The 21,952-nt window shown below is 41.8% G+C and overlaps 1 protein-coding gene across 5 annotated transcripts in view; it reads left to right on the plus strand.

Moving 5' to 3' along the window:
- Window positions 1-21,952, plus strand: part of RNF17 (ring finger protein 17) — a 201,555-nt gene that overhangs the window by 75,729 nt on the left and 103,874 nt on the right. For all 5 annotated transcript variants that reach the window (XM_048844981.2, XM_075127255.1, XM_075127254.1 and 2 more), the window contains 5 exons: window positions 2,911-3,082; window positions 14,191-14,381; window positions 17,421-17,559; window positions 19,166-19,319; window positions 20,223-20,338. In XM_048844981.2, the coding sequence (XP_048700938.2) occupies window positions 2,911-3,082; window positions 14,191-14,381; window positions 17,421-17,559; window positions 19,166-19,319; window positions 20,223-20,338 (772 nt within the window). The remainder of the gene's footprint in view (window positions 1-2,910; window positions 3,083-14,190; window positions 14,382-17,420; window positions 17,560-19,165; window positions 19,320-20,222; window positions 20,339-21,952) is intronic.

Below are 21,952 nucleotides of genomic sequence, written 5' to 3' on the forward strand. Positions count from 1 at the left end.
TTGTTGGAAATGGGTCAAGTTGGGTATCATTCAAAAGCCCTTTTTCCCATTAACACAATGATGCCAAACGTGACAAACCTAGAACAGTTATGTGGGTACATATTCAAGAAAATGTTCTAAAATCAGCTTTTTAAAAATTATATTTTAACATAGGTTGCATTGCTTACAAAAAGATGTAGATCTTTGGTAATCCTAAGGAAGTTGGCCTTGGTATGTAGGACTGAAAACATTTATTCATCAGTTATCAGTGTTGTCTCTGTTTAGGGCACCATTGCTAGACACGTTGTCACACTGATCTTCGTCCACGCATATCTCCGTACAAAGCAGACTGCTAGCCAAACATTTGCAGGGTGGTGAGCATTTGCTCTTTGCACACAACTGTTTGATTAACTAAAGGATTGATTTGGGAGCAAATGGTATTTCACACATAACTGGTGTGATCAGTACATCCTATCCATGCCAGTTAGGGGAGTGTTTTGGATGTGTTCAGTCATCCTGGAGCCATTCCATTGCTTGATAATTTGCCCTCTTGATAGGAGGTATAAATGCACCCTTTGTCAGTGGCAGTTTTTCTCCATTTGTCTGCTTCTTGGAAAATATCCACCAGTGTATCTCTGCAAGTGTTGTAATGTTTGTCTTCAAATGGTAGACTCAGCACATGAATGCATACAGTGCATTTGTGACCTCATCAGTTCTGAGCACCTTCAGAGTGAGGAGAGAGTCTTCAGCTGCTGAATCAAATGCCTTCCAGTAAGGTAATTTGATTTTTCCAGCCAGCCAGTAGCGTCACATCCTGAAAAGACGTAGAAACCTGACAGTGTGGTGGTTTTTAATGGTCCAGGTGATAGGAACACATCTCTGAGGAATATACATGAATTCTGTTCCCCAGCAACAGGCACAAAAATGGAGTCTTGCAGAAGGCTTGGGTAGTATCTTCTAGAGAGCACTAGAACATACATCTCTTATGCAAAAAATCCAGAGTTTAGTAGCGCCTCTGTCTCTGCCATTGATGGCATGCGAGATAATTTTAGTGTCAGTCTTTTCATGTGAACTACGAAGAAACTCCATTTAATGTGAGGGAGCAACTTCATTATGCTATGTGACAAAAGAATTCTTTGAGCAATTCTTTGCATGCTGGAGCATGTTTCCTGGAAGGTATAGGGTTAACTCGTCCTTCATGCAACTATGTGACCGTAGTTTTTTCACTGTGACTTTACGGATGTTTGTAAAGTCAATGATTTTATGTTGGACAGGTGCAGTACCATGGAGTTTCTTCTTTCTGATATTGATTCCTCTGTAAATGTGTCAAATGCTAGGTCATCATAAGTCCACTATTTTCTCTATACCCTTATAATTAAGTGTTGAGCTAAATTTTTGAAGGTGTTAAGAGTTTCTGGTTTGTTGCGGGCTTATACCTCAGCCACACTATCTACGATTGCTACACTGAAAGGCCTGTACTGGTCACATTGTCAGTAGGTGCTGGCTTAGGAAGACTATACAAGATATTCGTTAGTTTTCTTTTCTCCCGGCACACTGACATTGTTCCAGTGCATTCAAACATCGATCATGGTACCATGGAGAACTCATATTTCCCAAAGTTCACATAGATCAACATCACGCTGAGATCTGAAGACAATGAGGAGATGAGCAAACAGTGACCTGTCTGGATAGCTGTGTAATAGTCCCTGCCACCTTCATGCTGACTTACTTTGCATTTGAGCACATTTTAGTCTCTTCTTGATTGGAGCCCATAGATTGACACAGCCTTGGATAATTCTTTTTGAGGGCTTCATACAAGTCATGACCCAACGTATCCATTCAACTGACACTTTTTTAGGTATCATCACTGAAGACTACTTCCATCGTGATATTAATGAGCTCCAGTCTGTCATATTCTGATGGGTTGCCCTTGTGACTAAGCTCATCCTGTAGCTTTAAAGTGGCCCCTTGGCATTTAACAGCACCTAATTAGTCTACGGGGTGCTTGGTTGCTTCTGGGGAAGTCATTCCATTCATGCTTAATATTTAGTTTGACAATCCAGGAGTTCTGGGGTTGCCAGGAAATACCAGGAAAGATCATTTGGATGCTGTCTGATGCCATCAACCCCCCAATGACTTTGATCTGTTTTTTGTATTCTAGAGCTTTGTCTGAGCCAAGTGCACAGAGGGGAACTAGCAACCTTTAAATAACCCAGTTTCCTTTTGAAATTCCTCCCGTATGTCAGTCAGACTTTTCTATACCTCTTTTTTTTTTTTTTTTTTCAGCAAGGTGTACCAAGTAATCATTGCAGAATGATTGGCTGAATCTAAAGGAAGAAATATTTCACAAAGTCTTATAGTACTGTCAGGTGCAAATTCCAATTAACAGTCCTGATGGGTTAAATAAAGAGCAACAAAGACTCAACCGTCTTCGTGAATCACCGCATCATCCCAAAATGTATCCAGTATCATGTTCTGAGCATTAACTGATAAAACAGTACCACCAGTTGAAGGCCACAATTTAACTTTGGGGGGTGTATGTTTGACATGCGTGTGCTAAAGTATAATTTTAAAAAGCGGATTTTTAAACATTTTCTAAAATATATATCTACATAATTGTTCTAGGTTTGTCATGTTTGTGGGAGCAAGGGCTTTCGAATGATACCCAACGTGACTCATTTCCAACAACACTGTATTATCAAAATTTCCCCCAACCAGAGGACTTGGAGTTAGGAGCTGGAGGGGAAAGGGAGAGCAAGTCCTTGCTGTCATGCCCTATAGGATGACACCATTGAAATTATGATTCTGTAGATTTTTATGAATCAAATGAAACCTCTTATTTTTTCTATCATTAACTGCTCACGGAATTACAGATGCTCCCAGACTACGCTGCATTTTTGTACTATCATTGTCTGTTTATATTCCCACTAGGATTGGTGGTGTCCCTGTGGTGAGGCCAGAACAAGTTGTTCCACAGAACTTAGTGGTAAATGACTTGTGTGTGTCTATAAGGAAGCCTGATCCATGTATAGAGGCGCAGCTCAGAGATATTCCTCCGTTAGCAGTGCAGTGCTCGCTGAAGGACATAGTTCCCAAAAACTCAGTAAGTAAGCGTTGTTTGTACTGTTTAAGAGAGAATTTCATTCAGGTTTTTTATTATGGAAGTTAAAATTAGTCCTATTTTCGTGACTTTCCAAATACCCCAAAAAAACCACAAGGAGAATTCAGAGGTATACAGCAGTTCTATCAAGTTATATATTAAAAAGATAAGCTTGTGGTTTGTCAAGGTTCCTCCCCCACTCTGAACTCTAGGGTACAGATGTGGGGACCTGCATGAAAAACCTCCTAAGCTTATCTTTACCAGCTTAGGTCAAAACTTCCCCAAGGTACAAAATATTCCACCCAAGGTACAAAATATTCGTTGTCCTTGGATTGGCCGCTACCACCACCAAACTAATACTGGTTACAGGGGAAGAGCTGTTTGGACACGTCTTTCCCCCCAAAATACTTCCCAAAACCTTGCACCCCACTTCCTGGACAAGGTTTGGTAAAAAGCCTCACCAATTTGCCTAGGTGACTACAGACCCAGACCCTTGGATCTGAGAACAATGAAAAAGCATTCAGTTTTCTTACAAGAAGACTTTTAATAAAAATAGAAGTAAATAGAAATAAAGAAATCCCCCCTGTAAAATCAGGATGGTAGATCCCTTACAGGGTAATTAGATTCAAAACATAGAGAACCCCTCTAGGCAAAACCTTAAGTTACAAAAAAATACACAGACAGAAATAGTTATTCTATTCAGCACAGTTCTTTTCTCAGCCATTTAAAGAAATCATAATCTAACACGTACCTAGCTAGATTACTTACTAAAAGTTCTAAGACTCCATTCCTGGTCTATCCCCGGCAAAGACAAAATATAGACAGACACACAGACCCTTTGTTTCTCTCCCTCCTCCCAGCTTTTGAAAGTATCTTGTCTCCTCATTGGTCATTTTGGTCAGGTGCCAGTGAGGTTACCTTTAGCTTCTTAACCCTTTACAGGTGAGAGGATTTTTTTCTCTGGCCAGGAGGGATTTTAAAGGGGTTTACCCTTTCCTTTCTATTTATGACATGGTTATTTTCCAAACTATGTATGTAATGATAGTTTACACAGCAACTGGCATTTCTTAAAAATAATTAATGTTTTAAAGGATATATTACAGTAAAAGGTTTATACTTCACTGGTTTGGGGGTTGTTCTGGAGATGTCCTTTTCTCACATTCCAAAAAAGAGAAATATAGAATTCGTTGTCTGATAACTTGGGCCAGGGGCATGTCTGTCTTTTTTCAAAATTCAACCAAATAGGGAATGGTATAGAACAGTCCTCTTTTAGAATAGTTTCATAAATATCTGATTGTTTTCCTTTTTTACCAAAAACCTGGTGCTGCTCACCTTTTAAAATAGTCTTGATGTTCCTTCATGCTTTCTTCTGTCCAACTCTCCCCACTTCTTACTAACACTTGTTCCTTAAAAAAAGGACATAAGTTGCTTTTATTTGTGCTCATTGAGTTAGCCTCACTTGTGCAATGTTCCTATGTGGACAGAGATGTTGAAATAATATATCCATACATTTCTAGGGATATCACTGTAGACAACCTTAAATGGCAGACATTTCAGCTCATATTACACTGATAAAATAAGTGGTAACAATTAACTTGCAAGTCTAAATTATTGAAATGATCTCCTGCTTGCCTAAATCTTCAAACTAGAAACACACAGGCTTAGAACTGTGAAGGGAAAACCACTGATTTTGCTCATTCCAAGAGTTAAATAAATAAATATGAGATGGCAAAAAGACCTGTTACCATAAACAAACTGAATTTTTTTAATGGTTTATAGTTGCATTGTTTCAAAGCCAGGTGTTCTGATCTTGCGGATATTATTTGTGACTTACAGTCAATGTGAGATCTCAGTTGCTTTAATAATGGCTTAATCAAAAAGAACAGAGTATAATTTAAACTAAACATTTCCCTTCAAAATTGAAGGGGCATAGTTGACCTAAAAATGCTCCCAAAAGGTCCAACCTGCTTTTGAGTACATCTACCAATTATTGAGGTTTTAGAACCACACTTTCCATTGTGTTTTTTTTGTTTTTTTTTAAATGTTTCACACACAAAGGGAAAGAAACCCACACAAAGAGGAGAGCAGGACTGTGCAGGGAAAGTGATTATACCAAAAATGCTGTCAAATGTAGAAAGTAAGGCTGTCAAGCGATTAAAAAAATTAATCACGATGTTAAACAATAGAATGCCATTTATTTAAAATATTTTTGGATGTTTACTATATTTTCAAATATATTAATTTCAGTTACAACACAGAATACAAAGTATAGTGTTCACTTTATTTTTATTACAAATATTTGCACTGTAAAAAACAAAAAATGTATTTTTCAGTTCACCTCATACAAGTACTGTATCATGAAGTTGAACTTACAAATGTAGAATTATGTACAAAAAAAACTGCATTCAAAAATAAGTGTAAAATGATAAAGCCTACAAGTCCACTCAGTTCTACTTCTTGGTTAACCAATCACTCAGACGAACAAAGTTGGTTACAATTTGCAGGAGATAATGCTGCCTGTTTCTTGTTTACAATGTCACCTGAAAGTGAGAACAGGTGTTCGCATGGCAGTATTGTGCCTGGCGTTGCAAGATATTTACATGCCAGATGCACTAAAGATTCATATGTCCCTTAATGCTTCAGCCACCATTCCAGAGAACATGTCTCCATGGTGATGATGGGTTCTGCTTGATAACGATCTAAAGGAGTGTGGACTGACGCATGTTCATTTTCATCATCTGTGTCAGATGCCACCCGTAGAAGGTTAACTTTTCTTTTTTGGTGGTGAGCTCTCACTTGGAGCTATTACAGGTTACATCACTTTCTGTAAAGATGGCTGCTACCAGTATTGGGCTCAGAAAAAAGAAATTGTAATCTAATATTAAAGTATTACATTTAGCATGTGACAAATTTTTATTCACTTCTCAACTTCTTGGGTCATATTGTGCCCTAGATTCTGAAATGCAGCTTACATTGATTTAAATTGAAGTGATATACTGATCTAAGACCTTGCTTGGTGCCAAAGTTTTACAGTTCTTCGAGGAGTGTCCCTGTGGGTGCTCCACTTCAAGTGAACGTGCTCCCCGCATATCAGAGAATTTCTGCAGCACTGGTCATCTGGGTCACTCTTCCCGTTGCACACCGCTATCAGCGCCACTTGACCAGACCCCCCGAGTTCCTTCTCGCCCATCCTCTGCCTCAGACAGAGCTCCCAGTAGTGTTAAAATTGATAGTCTTTATTGTTAGCATAGACTTTTTAATCCTCTAATTAGATTTAGTTAACCCTTTCTCCCTGTTTCTTTTTATTAAGGAAAAAAATTCTTTCCCTCTTTATTACCCCTTAGAATAGTGTGTGTCCATCTTTAAGGCAGACCCACTACAATTTGAGCCATTCCCAGTTCGCCAGGCTTCAAGCATTGCTTTTCTTGCTGGGAGGTGATCCCAATCGCAGACACTCTCAGTGCCGCAGTGGGGGACACATCCCTCAAAAATGCTCTCACTGCAGCAACTTAAAGGCTCATGCCAGAAAAGACAGGGACCTACGACTTAAACTTATCATAATGGAGAAGTCACTGTGCCTGGCATCTGACCCTGGACAGCAGACTCCCTCTGGACAAAGTTCTCCAACGACCCCTTCTGATAGCCTTCACCCTCCTCACAGAGGAAGGGTCACTCCTCTGAAAAGGAGTGAGGAAAAAGGCACCAACTTCCCCTCTTAAAGAGCTACCAAAAAAGAAACAGTCTCTGGCTCCTTTTGTGTCCTCAGCACAGACAGCACTGTGGCTGAGTACGTACGAGACACTGGGATCCTCCGGTACCATGTATACTGACAGAGCCAATGACCTTAAGCGGGCAGGCTCGGAGTCGAGAGGCAACCAGAAGTTTACCTCCTCTGCCATGGTACCAATAGAGCCATTTAAATATGTGGCACCAATGCACTCTACGTAGACTGTGGCACCACCTCCTGCTCCCATAGCACAAAGCACTCAGATGTCAGCACCAGCGCCTGCATCCGATGAAGTGAGCTGTAGCTCACGAAAGCTTATGCTCAGATAAATTGGTTAGTCTCTAAGGTGCCACAAGTACTCCTTTTCTTTCTGCAATTACAACGGCACTATCAGCGTCGACCAGCCCGGCATCAAAACCATTAGTTACCATACCAATTCCTATATCACAAAGACTGATTTTTGTCTCATCAACAAAAGCGTCTCCATTTTTTGGTACGTTTCGATATACATGGTACCATGCCAACCCACCTCACTTCTGGCCTCTCCATTTTCCAGTGAAGATGAGGAGGAAGAAGGTGCTTTATTCATCACACCACTCCTTTCCAATTCAAACTAGCACAGCATTAGGTCCACCTGTTCAGCTGACAACCAGGCATGGTAGAGGCACCAATGGATGCTACCACCTATGCCATTCCCCTTGCAGTGGCCCTACTGGGATCTTTATGGAGCATACAGGAGACACTAACCTAGGCCCCTGAGGACCTATAGAAAAGAGTTTAGAACTTCCCCATCACCCTCAGTGGCTGTACCATCCGAGCCCCTTGAGGAAACTTTTGAAGAACAGGAAGAGGCTCTGGAACAGGAAACTACACTAGCAACCAACATTTCCTTCTGTTCATCAGACGAGACCATAATTCCTCCACCACCCATAACTGCAGATGACTTCAGACGTTTCCAGGAGCTCTTCAAAAGAATGACTGAATCACTAGAGATCCCCGTAGAGGAGATTTCAGAGTCCAAACATAAATTACTGGACATTCTCCAAACATTAGTTTCATCAAAGATTGTGCATCCAGTGAACAAAGCACTTATGGAGCTGGCTAAAAACATATTGGCGGACTATGGCAATAATAATGCCCACTTGCAAGAGAGCAGATAAAAAATACTACATCCCCTCAAAGGGGATGTAATATTTCTTATTTTCTCACCCTGAACCAAATTCCTTAGTGGTTGATGGTGTCAATCAGTAAGGCAGACAACACCAATACAGATCCACTCTGTACAATAGAGTGGAAATGGTTTGATCTCTTTGGCCGCAAGGCCTACTCATCAGCCAGTCTTAAATTCCCGATTGTCAGTTCTGCTGCACTGATGAAATACGACCACACATTATTTCAACTGACAGACTTCATTGACCACATACCAGAGCACAAAGGAGACCAGTATAAAGCTATCATCGCGGAGGACCATCTAATAGTCAAAATTGCTTTACAGGCATCTTTAGATGCGGCAGACATGGCGGCACATTCCATAGCTATTGCCATAGTTCTGCGCTGGGCTTCATGGCTTCACTTGTCTGGCTTCCCAAGGGTGGTACAGTCCACCATGGAGGATCTCCCCTTTGATGGTCAGAAGTTGTTTGCCACAAAGACTGACAAGTCCCTTCACAACTTAGACTCTCGCGTAACCCTTTGTTCCCTTGGATATACATGCCTGCACCAAGAAAAAAACAGGGGAAATACTATTCCACCCAGCCTACAAGATCTGTCCCATTTGCCCAACAACAGAGGCAATACAACACACAAAGGCACAGAAACCTACAAGGTGTCGACCACCTCTGACTCAATCATTGGCATCCCAACAACCCTTTGCAAAATAACAATTTTGAGGGTTTGGTCGAGGGCCCAAGAGACCTCCCGCATTCCTCAGTGCTGACACCATCACAGACCCTCCCGTTTTGGACGCTGTTTGATCCCTCTTACTCGGGATGGCAATCCATCACCACGGACAAATGGGTTCCAGAAATAATCAACATGGGTTATTTGATACCATTCACCTCCATCCCACTCTACCCACACTCCCTCCCTAGCCCTCTTCATGGACCCTTCTCAAGAACAACTTCTATGGCAAGAAGTAAACCACCTATTATGTTTGGGCGCCATGGAACCAGTACCATCACAACACAGAGGGAAAGGGTTTTATTCCCACTACTTAACACAGAAGAAGAACGGAGGATGGAGACCTATTCTAGACCTCAGGAAATTCAACAAATTCATAAGGGTCCAATGGTTCAGGATGGCCACATTAGCAACGATAATATCAGCACTGGAAGAGGGGTACGCGTTCTTGGCCCTCGACCTCCAAGATGTCCATTTTCACATAACCATACATCCTGCTCACAGGAAGTTCCTCAGATTTACTCTGGGGACAAAACATTATCAATATAAAGTTTTACCTTTTCAGTCTTTTGGCAGCACCACGAGTGTTCTCCAAAATTCTTGTAGTAGTGGCAGCACACCTGTGCAAGCAGGGGGTGATAATATTTCCCTATCTGGGTGATTGCCTACTAAAAGCTCCCACCCGGGAAGATGCCTTACTCATGGGACACTCTCCCTATTTTCATGGCTGGCAATACAAATAAACATACAAAAATCAACACTGACACCCATGCAGAAACTGGACTTCATCGGGGCCCATCTCGACACTGGAGGCCAAAGCATCACTGCTACCGACCAGATTCATCACTATAGTCAGTATGATCTCAACAGTACTGAACAGACCACAGATATCGGCATGGACCTGCTTCCAACTATTAGGCTGTATGGTGGTAACAGCATTTGTGGTACGACACGCAAAGCTTCACAATGCACTGCGTTCAGCGTTGGCTAAGAACCATTTACATTTCACACAGATACAGCCTGAACAAGCACCTTGCCATGCCACTCAAAGTCAAAGACTCTGCACTGGGGGACTCAACCCCACAATGTGTGTGTGGGAGTCCCTTTCACACAGACTCCACCTTCAATGATACCACAGCCGCCTCCTCGATAGGCTATGAGGCTTGCTCACAGCACCATACAATTCAGGGCAGATAGTCACCTTCAGAGACACTGTTGTGTATATAAACCTAGAACTATGTTCAGTTTGCAACGCGTGTTTGCACTTCCTGCCATTGATCAGAAACAAGTCCAGAAGGGTAAACAGATAACATTGTCTGTGTGTTTTATATAAACTGACTGGGAGGGGCAAGATCACACTTCTTATGCATCAAAGCCATGAAACTACAGTGTATCCAGCACAATGTCAGCATATCAGTCTCGTATCTCCCAGGATGTCAAAACATGATAGTGGATACATTGAGCAGATAATTCTCTCAGGACCATGAGTGGGAGCTGAGAATCACAGTCCTACAGAACGTATTCAGACACTGGGGTCACCCATCCATAGACCTCTTTGTGACCTCCCAGAACTACAAATGCCTGAAATTCTGCTCAAGAGCAGGGATGGGGTTCTGATCCCTGGGGGATGCGTCTCCTCAAACGGAGGTGCTATACACATTTCCCCCTTTCCCCATGCTATCGAGTTTAATACACAAAATATGAACCAACAAGGCCAGAGTCATCTTGGTCGCTCCCACGTGGCCAAGACAAACTTGGTAGTCGTAGCTGTTGAGGATGGCAGCATGTACACTGTGCATTCTTCCACTTCTGCAGAACCTTCTATCACAGGATGCTGGACAAATTTACCACCTGAACCTGGAGAGGCTTCATCTGAAAGCATGGCTTCCACATGGTTCCATCGTGATGAACTGACCTGCTCGGAACAGGTGAAGGACATATTATTAAACAGCAGAAGGACATCCATACATAATACCTGCATAAATGGAAGAGATTCAACATATCGTGTCAAAACAAACAAGCCAGGGCCCTTACCGCCCCCTTACTAATGATATTAGAATACATACAGTATAGGAACTAAAAAAATCTGGCCTATTACTTAGCTCAGTCAGAGTACACTTTGCAGCAGTTACCGTTTTTCACTACAGGGTGGACAGGATATCCATATTTGCACATGCTATCACCAAATGCTTTCTTAAGGGTTTCAGAAATGTCTACCCTGAAATACATGTACCTACCCCACCTTGGGACTTGAACTTGGTACTACGCTGCCTTACTGGGGCCTCATTCGAACCATTAGCAACATACTCTCTCTCACAGCTGTCAAAAGTAGCTATCTTAGTCGCTATTACGTCTGCCCACCAAGTGGGAGAGCTAGCGGTCCTCATAGCACACCCACCATATACCAACTTTTTTAAGGACAGGGTCACCCTAAGACCTCATCCAAATTTTTACCCAGAATACCACCACCTTTCCATTGGAATCAACCAATACCTCTCTCCTAATTTTTTCCACACGGGACTTGGCACTATACATGCTAGATGTCAGACACACACTAGCATTCTATCTTGACAGGACTAAGCTTTTCAGAAAGTCATCAAGGCTTTTTATTTCGACTTCTGAACAATCTAAAGGTTCAGCGATTTCCAAATACAGGCTATCTAAATGGATTTCTGGGTGCATCCACTTTTATTGCAACAGAAGGGTATACAACCCCAGCAGGGATCCGAACCTACTCCCCCAGATCCTTATCAACTTCAGTAGCCTTTCTAAACAATATACCGATTACAGACATATATAATGCAGCCACCTGGGCATCCACACATGTTTGCAGAACGCTACGCGATTGACCAGAGCTCAAGATCAGATGTTTTGTTAGGACTTACTGTGTTATCACTTACTCATACAACTCCGAAGCCCCTTCCACATCCACTGAGGGGCACTGCTCGACAGCCATCTGAAATGGAGCACCCAGAGGCGCGTTCCTTGAAAGAGAAGAGAAGGTTACTCACTCTGTGCGGTAACTGAAGTTCTTCTAGATGGGTGTCCCTGTGACTGTTCCACTACCCACCCCTCTCCCCCATAGGTGCCAACTCTGTGGGTGCTCTGGGGCTGGAGCACCCATAGGGAAAAATTAGTGGGTGCTCTGCACCCACCAGCATCCAAGCTCCACCCGCACCTGCCCCCAAGCATGTCGTGTCCCCGCTCCTCTGCCTACCTCTCAACGCTTCCCGCCACCAAACAGTGGTTTGGTGGTGTGCTGGGAGGGAGTGGGAGGAGCAGGAATGTGGCATGCTCAGGGGAGGAGGCAGGGCTGGGGCAGGGATTTGGGGAAGGAGTTGGAATGGGGCAGGGAGGGAGCGGAGTTGGGGCGGGGACTTTGGGGAAGGGGTTGGAATGGGGGTGGGGCAGGGGTGAAGTTGGTGTGGGGGCAGAGAGGGGTCAAGCACCCACCGGCGGAAGCAGAAGTCGGCGCCTATGCCCTCCCCTATACTTCAGGGTTAAGTCTACGGACTCTGCAGTAGAGAAGGAACCATGTGGGGGGGTCTGGTTGCATGGTTCTACATAGGTGCCAACAATGGCGTGAGACGGGGAGAGCATATGCACAACCCAGACAAGCACTGTTGCTGAAATTCTCCAATCAAAGGTGCAGAGGCACACATTCACCTGAAGTGGAGTGCCCACAGGGACACCCATCTCGAAGAACCTCAGTTACTGCAAAGGGTGATTAACCCTCTTTTTCTTACAGGATGTCACAGCTTTCTAGCAGTCTCTTCTAAGATGGGTACATTTGTATGGTATACTTTAGAGACTCACTGTGTTGAGCTGGGACCAAATCTTTGCCCATAATCCTTTAATTTCACGTGCTCAAACACTTATCACACTGCTGGTGCTATTTATATGAACACTAAAAATCTGACTTATTATCTAATGTTTTTGCTCATTGGGATAGTCTCACAATATTCACTATTTTTGTGAGGGTTCCATGAGCACAACAATGTAAGCCCCACAAATATTATTCCTGTTCCTACAATTATATATTCTCTTCCACTTATTAATAAAAATTGCCTATTTACAGTGTTTTTAAATTCTATTTAATGGTTCTACACTGTTTTTGGGGTTTTTTTAAGTGTTTAATAACAGTACTAAGAAACTGTGGAAACAGATTGGAGGGATTGCCTGAAGAAAGGCAAGAGATTAAAAAACATAGTTTGGTCAAACTATGACTACTGGGTACCAAACAGTCTGCAAGTAAATTCCAAAGAAGGAGACAAATAAGTTTATGGTGGTTCAAGAGGGCAAAATTATAAGTAATGAGATGAAATTAAGAAAGTGAGAATTTTAATTTGAATATCAGGAAAAATCAAATGGTGAAATCTTATGATGGGAAGTAATCTACAAAAGGAAGTGATGAAAAGACCATTGCTGAAGCCATTTAAAACTAGGCCTGAAAAGAAACACTAGAAAATATACCATAGAGCGCAATTCTGCGCTGCCAAGGTTATGGATTTGTCATAAATATAAAGGGAAGGGTAGCCACCTTTCTGAATACAGAGCTATAAAATCCCTCCTGGCCAGAGGCAAAATCCTTTCACCTGTAAAGGGTTAAGAAGTTAAGGTAATCTCGCTGGCACCTGACCCAAAATGACCAGTGAGGAGCAAAATACTTTCAAATCTGGAGTGGGGGGGAAAGGCTTTTGTCTGTCTGTATGATACCTTTGCTGAGAACAGATCAAGGATGCAAGCCTCCAACTCCTGTAAAGTTAGTAAGTAATCTAGCTAGAAAATGTGTTAGGTTTTCTTTGTTTTGGCTTGTACGTTCGCTGTGCTGGAGGGAATGTGTATTCCTGTTTGTGTCTTTTTGTAACTTAAGGTTTTGCCTAGAGGGATTCTCTACATTTTGAATCTGACTGCCTGTGAGATTATCTTCCATTCTAATCTTACAGAGTGTTTCTTTTATCTTTGTTTTGTTCTCCTAATAAAGTTTTGGTTTTTAATAATCTGATTGGGTTCTTAGTGTCCTAAGAAACCCAAGCTGGTCTGTGCTCAACTTGTTTATTCTCAAGCCTCCCCAGGAAAGGGGGTGTAAGGGCTTGGGGGGATTGCTGGGGGAAGAGGAACTCCAAGTGGTCCTTTTCCCCGGTTTTTTGTTAAAGCGCTTGTGGTGGCAGCATACTGTTCAAGAACGAGGCAAAGTTTGTGCCTTGGGAACGTTTTTAACCTAAGCTGGTAAAAATAAGCTTAAGGGGTCTTTCATGCGGATCCCCGCATCTGTACCCTAGTGTTCAGAGTGGGGAAGGAACCTTGACGGGATTCGATGGTCTAACAGGTCTTTTTAATGTTTAGGTACTGAGTGTGACATCCTGGCTCCATTGATGTCATTGAGAGTTTTGCAACTAACTTCAATGGAGTCAGGATTTCATTCTGAGTGTGATGGTTTTTTGTTTTTATGATCCTTAAGAACACTTATTTTTCCCCCAAACAGAATGAAGGTTGGGGGGAAGAAGTTAAGACAGAATTTTTGAGAATGGTAAATAATAAAGCTGTTATAATGAAAGTATTCAGAGAAGAGGATGGTGTGCTCATTGTAGATCTGAAGAAACCGCCAGTTAATAAAATAAGGAGTGACGTGCCAGTGTCTCTTAAGGATGCTTTAGTTTTTACAGAGTTAGCAAGGTATGTGTCATCTTAAAAGGACTTGAAGCATTTATATTTATAAAAAATATACAAATAAAATTAAAGGAATCTAGTTTACATTCTATAAATTGTACCCTTACTAGTAGTGCTAGCATGGTTTGTTTCTGCAGTTGTAAATAGCTTCCAAAAATTTTTCACCCAGGAATGATTACATTCACATGTATCCATTTTGCTGGCACAAAACCTCATTTGGATAACTGGGTTCTAATTGCAACACAAAAAGAGGCAAAGCAGAGTTGTCAGACTTAGACCTTAAGAAAAATTATTTCATAGAATCATAGAATATAAGGGTTGGAAGGGACCCCAGAAGGTCATCTAGTCCAACCCCCTGCTCGCAGCAGGACCAATTCCCAGTTAAATCATCCCAGCCAGGGCTTTGTCAAGCCTGACCTTAAAAACCTCTAAGGAAGGAGATTCCACCACCTCCCTAGGTAACGCATTCCAGTGTTTCACCACCCTCTTAGTGAAAAAGTTTTTCCTAATATCCAATCTAAACCTCCCCCACTGCAGCTTGAGACCATTACTCCTCGTTCTGTCATCTGCTACCATTGAGAACAGTCTAGAGCCATCCTCTTTGGAACCCCCTTTCAGGTAGTTGAAAGCAGCTATCAGATCCCCCCTCATTCTTCTCTTCTGCAGGCTAAACAATCCCAGCTCCCTCAGCCTCTCCTCATAAGTCATGTGTTCCAGACCCCTAATCATTTTTGTTGCCCTTCGCTGGACTCTCTCCAATTTATCCACATCCTTCTTGAAGTGTGGGGCCCAAAACTGGACACAGTACTCCAGATGAGGCCTCACCAATGTCGAATAGAGGGGAACGATCACGTCCCTCGATCTGCTCGCTATGCCCCTACTTATACATCCCAAAATGCCATTGGCCTTCTTGGCAACAAGGGCACACTGCTGACTCATATCCAGCTTCTCGTCCACTGTCACCCCTAGGTCCTTTTCCGCAGAACTGCTGCCTAGCCATTCGGTCCCTAGTCTGTAGCTGTGCATTGGGTTCTTCCGTCCTAAGTGCAGGACCCTGCACTTATCCTTATTGAACCTCATCAGATTTCTTTTGGCCCAATCCTCCAATGTGTCTAGGTCCTTCTGTATCCTATCTCTCCCCTCCAGCGTATCTACCACTCCTCCCAGTTTAGTATCATCCGCAAATTTGCTGAGAGTGCAATCCACACCATCCTCCAGATCATTTATGAAGATATTGAACAAAACCGGCCCCAGGACCGACCCTTGGGGCACTCCACTTGATACCGGCTGCCAACTAGACATGGAGCCATTGATAACTACCCTTTGAGCCCGACAATCTAGCCAGCTTTCTACCCACCTTGTAGTGCATTCATCCAGCCCATACTTCCTTAACTTGCTGACAAGAATACTGTGGGAGACCGTGTCAAAAGCTTTGCTAAAGTCAAGAAACAATACATCCACTGCTTTCCCTTCATCCACAGAACCAGTAATCTCATCATAGAAGGCGATTAGATTGGTCAGACATGACCTTCCCTTGGTGAATCCATGCTGGCTGTTCCTGATCACTTTCCTCTCATGCAAGTGCTTCAGGATTGATTCTTTGAGGACCTGCTCCATGATTTTTCCAGGGACTGAAGTGAGGCTGACTGGCCTGTAGTTCCCAGGATCCTCCTTCTTCCCTTTTTTAAAGATTGGCACTACATTAGCCTTTTTCCAGTCATCCGGGACTTCCCCGGTTCGCCATGAGTTTTCAAAGATAATGGCCAATGGCTCTGCAATCAGCCGCCAGTTCCTTCAGCACTCTCGGATGCAACTCGTCCGGCCCCATGGACTTGTGCACGTCCAGCTTTTCTAAATAGTCCCTAACCACCTCTATCTCCACAGAGGGCTGTCCATCTCTTCCCCATTTTGTGATGCCCAGCGTAGCAGTCTGGGAGCTGACCTTGTTAGTGAAAACAGAGGCAAAAAAAGCATTGAGTACATTAGCTTTTTCCACATCTTCTTTCACTAGTTTGCCTCCCTCATTCAGTAAGGGGCCCACACATTCCTTGGCTTTCTTCTTGTTGCCAACATACCTGAAGAAACCCTTCTTGTTACTCTTGACATCTCTGGCTAGCTGCAGCTCCAGGTGCGATTTGGCCCTCCTGATAACATTCCTACATGCCCGAGCAATATTTTTATACTCTTCCCTGGTCATATGTCCAACCTTCCACTTCTTGTAAGCTTCTTTTTTATGTTTAAGATCCGCTAAGATTTCACCATTAAGCCAAGCTGGTCGCCTGCCATATTTACTACTCTTTCGACTCATCGGGATGGTTTGTCCCTGTAACCTCAACAGGGATTCCTTGAAATACAGCCAGCTCTCCTGGACTGTATTTCTAAGCTTTCAAATCATTTTTGTTCATTCATAACACAAATTGACACAATAGCTAAAATATATCACTGTGAGTTTGGCAACCTTGAAGTTTTTCTGGTTTTGTTTTTCTTTGTGAATGTTTAGTGGTCATTAAAATAAGGATTTTTTTTAAAAGAAAAAGGGATTAGAGAGGGGAAGATAAAGGGAAGATGCCTTATCCACTATTCCCACAAATACCTTGCTGCAGCAGTAATTCCCTCTTAATAAACAAGGGAAAGGAAACATTTTAAAGGAACAGTGTTTTATTCTAAGTAGTAAAGGCAAGCCTTTCGCTTCTAACCCATTTAAATAATATAAACACACACTCTTGCCTAAAAACAATGACTGAAAGCTTTAAAGAAGCAGCAATCACATATACCCCACAGTATGTCTTACTTTTGGGGAAACTCACTGTTATTGGAAAAGAGGAAATTGGCTGCACAGCACTACAAACAGCAAAGTTCAAGAGTGGCTCATATGAGGCAGTACTGTAACAGCTAACAACCCATGAAATTACTAGCCAATCCAGATGGTTACTGAGTTTTTTAATAAAAGGTCCATTAGGCCTTTCATAGAAAATTTCACACAAAGATGCCATTCATCCACAACTGGCTTTGACGGAATTTATTCACAACCGTTATTCTCCTTAGGTTTCGATCACAGCTTCCTAGTCAACTGGAAAATAATATGGCATTGCAATATTGTCCACCTGCATTGCCACAAGAAATGACAGAAGTCTCCATTGTAGTTTGTCACATCAATAGTCCTAGTGATTTCTACCTTCAGTTGGTAAGTATTTAGAAATACTGTATATTTAATTAAAATATTGATTAAAATTTCTGGGCTTTAAATAACCAAACAATAAAACATTAAGCCACCAAACAAGATATTAGACTTCTAATAATCAGTTGCTACCCCTTCACCCTGAAAAAATAAAGTTCTAGTCAGTTTTCTTATCCCCACCTATAATATAGAAACTTTCTAGGTATATGTACAGTGTCTATCACAATGGGATTCTGACCCTAAATAATAAATAATATTAAAGAGGGAAATGAGGAAATATTCATTGTGGCACCATACCAAGTTCATAAAAACCTCATCTTGTTAGCCGGGGTGTCTTTTTGATGGATCAGGGAGCAATGGAGTCACCCCTTCTCTCCTTCCCTCCCACCCAAGTGGGGGATAAGGGGATCTCAAGCAGGAGCTGCTGGGGCAATGCTGTACGTGCTTCTCCTGGCTTGCTCTCTTCTCCCCCTCCCCCCCATGGCCTGTGGCATGTGTGAATGGGAGAGTGGGGAGGTGTTGCTGCTTTCTCATTCCCTCTCTTCCCCACAGTATGGGGAAGGAGGGTGGATATTTCACATTATCTGGGTACTGGAGCCTATTCCACGCACTCCTGCTGCCCTTGGACAGCAGGGTTCATGATGGGTTGACTGGTTGGCTCTTGCCTACTTGAGGGGGTGCTTCTGTTTGCTGCTGGCAAGTAGCCATTTTGGTCTGTTCCAGTTCACCTTCCCCCACCGTTGTCTAATGAGCTAGGTCTCTTACAATCCAAGAAGCTAAGGTGATCACCCAAATTTTGTTTGAGGTCTGGAAAGGATTTTTCCTTTTTGACAAAATTGGCAAAATTGGATGAGTTTGGGTTTTTTTCACCTTCTATCTGGCATCCTGGAGGTCTGGCCTTAGGGTTTAAATTACATTTGTCGCAACTTTGGTGAGTTCCATGCAGTTGGTGGGTTTAAAAAGGGTCCAAAGTGAAATCCGTGTAACGCAGTGGGCTCAAGAACACAACATTGCATAGTAGGAGGTATAATGGTGCAGTGCGATGCGTGGCTCCCTTCATCTTTCCTACCCCCTGCATGGAGGAGGAGAACAATTTGGGACTCTGGCTTCCAGCCAGAATCCTTGGGTGGGCCTGAAGGATGTAGAGGGGGCATTAACCTCATACCCACTTGTAGGTTTGTAGAGCCTAGGGCCATTGGTTCCTAGATGAAATCCTCACTGGAACATCCCTGCTGAGTAGTTTAGATAGTAGATCTCTATTGGTTAATTGCTTTTAATAAAGTTTTGGTCTCTATTTAAGCATACTATGGTATGTTTTTCTATTTCTGTGTCCACATCAATTAAGTGCATCACACAAACCGTGGTATTAGAGAATAGCCTACAAAATCTCCTTTGATAGTAGATTTAAACAGGGCAGTATTCAAAAACTGGACCATTGGTTAGTACACTTGCACCCTTTGTGACAGTCATTGCCTTTTGTGGCCTTTGAGCTCAAACTCTCTTTTGGAATTGAATGCCAAAAGTCCCAAAACACTCTGAATGTCTGTGGCTTATTCTGATGAGTAAGTTACTGTAGTATTGGTTTGTTTGTTTGTTTGTTTCATTCTTTTAGATAAAAAGTCTGGACTTTTTAGTTCTCCTGAAGAAAATTGAGGAAGTATATAAAAATGATGATGGAGAAAATCTGGAAATTCTCTGTCCTGTTGAAGGCCAAGCCTGTATAGCGAAGTTTGAAGATGGAGTTTGGTACAGAGCAAAAGTTACTGGTAAGTATGTTAGTTACTGGTTATCTAATTGTGGTGTTCAGTCAAATAATTGGAAGTGGCATTTGGTCAGAACTTGAATAATAAGTAATAGTCACTTTTACTGCTGCAAAAGTTAGTAATAAACTAAAAGTCAATACTAAAAGTCAACTTTAGAAACATATAAACTGTTTGATATTACTTTCTTTTGTTTTGCTAATTTGCTATTAATTTGTTTTACATATTATAAGGTATTATAAATGTTTTTGTTCCATCTATACACATACACAGTAGAATTTCAATAACAAACATAATCATAACTGTCACTATATACAGAGCCCAATTTTCTGCAGTGCCCAGTCTCTGGGTGTAGCAGATACAGAAGAGCCACAAAAAAACTGTGGTTGCAGTGCTCTGATAGTTGGAGCAGCTGGTGGCCAGTTTGTCCCCTTGTCATTGTTTGAGGCTGATCTGAATTACATTTCAGCTACTATTTATTTATTTATATTACCATAGAACCTAGGAGATCTAGTCGTGAACCAGGACCCCACTGTGCTAGGCACTGATATGATCCCAAAGGGCCATCTGCTAGCGAGGAATTACCTGAGCAGTGTGTTTCAACCACATGCCTGGCCTACCCCATACATAAGAAATATGAGAGGCTGGTATTGGGACCAACTGTTAACATTTTACTTTACCCAGTGATTTTTCTTGATTTGGGGGAAATTTGGCTGGCTGTTAAAGGCTGTAGCAGCTTTGCTGATTTTGGATCTAAACTGTTTCAGAATGTGGTATTTTATGCACACACAATGTATGCGTACATCTGTCTTTGAAATTCTGACCATTGATGTTTAGTATATACCTGATGATAGTTACAATGTCAACAACTTCTGATTTGTGTACCTGAAATTGTAATGTTTTCTGAAGGACTGCCAGGGCATCAAGAAGTTGAAGTTAAATACGTTGACTTTGGCAACACTGCCAAAATAACTCTTAAAGACATGCGTAAAATTAAAGATGAGTTTTTGAGCCCTCCAGAAAAGGTAAGTTTTTATTTGCATGTATTGAAAAGCTTAAAATTTAGTAGCATCCAAGGATTTCCTTTGTTAGGATATTAATGTAAGTAAAGACCAAATTATTCAACTCAGAAATATTGGTTTTGTTTGTTTTTTTTTAATTTAAATGCATTATAGTGTAGCATTTAAAAATGCTTTGGATACAAGTGAGATGGAAAGTTTGCACTTACATTTTATTTATGTCACTGGCCTTTAAATTAATTCAGATGTTATTTTAATATCAAAGTCAATTTTCAAAGACCCTCACTTGTTCTACAATAACAGTCAGCTCAGTTTTGTTTGCTTTCACTAGTTTCAGAAAATTATCCCATATTTGCTAAAGCACCCTTTAAATGTATGTCCTGAATTTTGGTGGGGAAAACTGTTTTTAAGGTTTTTTATGCTCTCTGATGTTTATAAGGGCCTTTTCAGCAAGGGAGAAATTGACAATGCAGGGGAACAGCAAAACTGACCATGCACAAAGTGTTATCAAATACATAATGTGAAAAAAACAGGGAAATGTCCTAACTTTCAATTATAGTAATTTTGGGTGTTACTTATGAGTACAAAAGTTTTCAGACAGAAATGTGATTTTTTCAAGTTTGTGTCTCTTAAGCCATTATAGGCTGCACAGGTAACAACTCCTGTTGTTAAGCTCGCCCAACACTTTGTGTTACAACCAACTGAAAACAGGGTCCTATACCTTTGCCAGACTTTTAGGCAAAACTTTTGGGGGGATGTTTCAACTAAAATGATTTTAAATGTTTTTGAGAATGAGGTTAGGGGAAAATGTTTTGCTCGTGGCAAAATATTCTTATGTGCATTTTGTTGAGAAGCTCTAGTGCCTTCCATGCTTTAGAACAAGGAGTTGAAATTTTGGCAGGGGCGAAGTGTTAGCATGCCTTTTACATTTGTGATAGTTTGCCCAAATCTGGCTTAGTTACTCGACTCTGAAAAATTTCAGGGCACTTATTCTAAATAGAGTCTTGATAGAGTTTGGCAGCTAAGTTCTCTGATGCAAGAGGCTGCAGAATAAAAGGGTAAAAGGTTCTATAATCACTAGAGCATATTCTCCCACCAAATCTGGAATTGAACTCATTATTCCTGAGTCTCCGCATTCCTCTGCTATCTAGAAATAGCTGTGAAACCCACTGGCAAACTGTCTCTCTCCCCATCCCCTTCAAGTGGCAGGTCCATGCAGAAGATAACAGCCTTCTACTGCTATCTGCTACTCCACTAGTTAAAATGATAGAGAATTGTGGGATCTAAAGGTCCTGCTGGTGACCCATCTGGGCAGTCAGTATGGTCCACATGATTAACTTCTGCGGGTGGTTTTTTTTTTCAGTTTTAAGTTTAAAAAACCATAAATTACATACAAAAAATAAGAGCACAAGGTTGCCACGGCAATCATTCAAAAATTAGGAAATGCCAGAATTAAGGTTGCCAGTACAACCTTAATTTGGCTCATTTGCATGTGTGCATTATAATACAGTCTTTAATTATGTGATCACATATTTTGCCTAAGCCCCTCCCCTAAGTCCAGACTGGAGGGACTTCATGTCACTACTTTCTAGGGTGACCAGATGTCCCAGTTTTTTAGGG

The sequence above is a fragment of the Caretta caretta genome, chromosome 1, assembly GCF_965140235.1.
Source record: "Caretta caretta isolate rCarCar2 chromosome 1, rCarCar1.hap1, whole genome shotgun sequence".
In the NCBI taxonomy this organism is placed as follows: Eukaryota; Metazoa; Chordata; order Testudines; family Cheloniidae; genus Caretta; species Caretta caretta.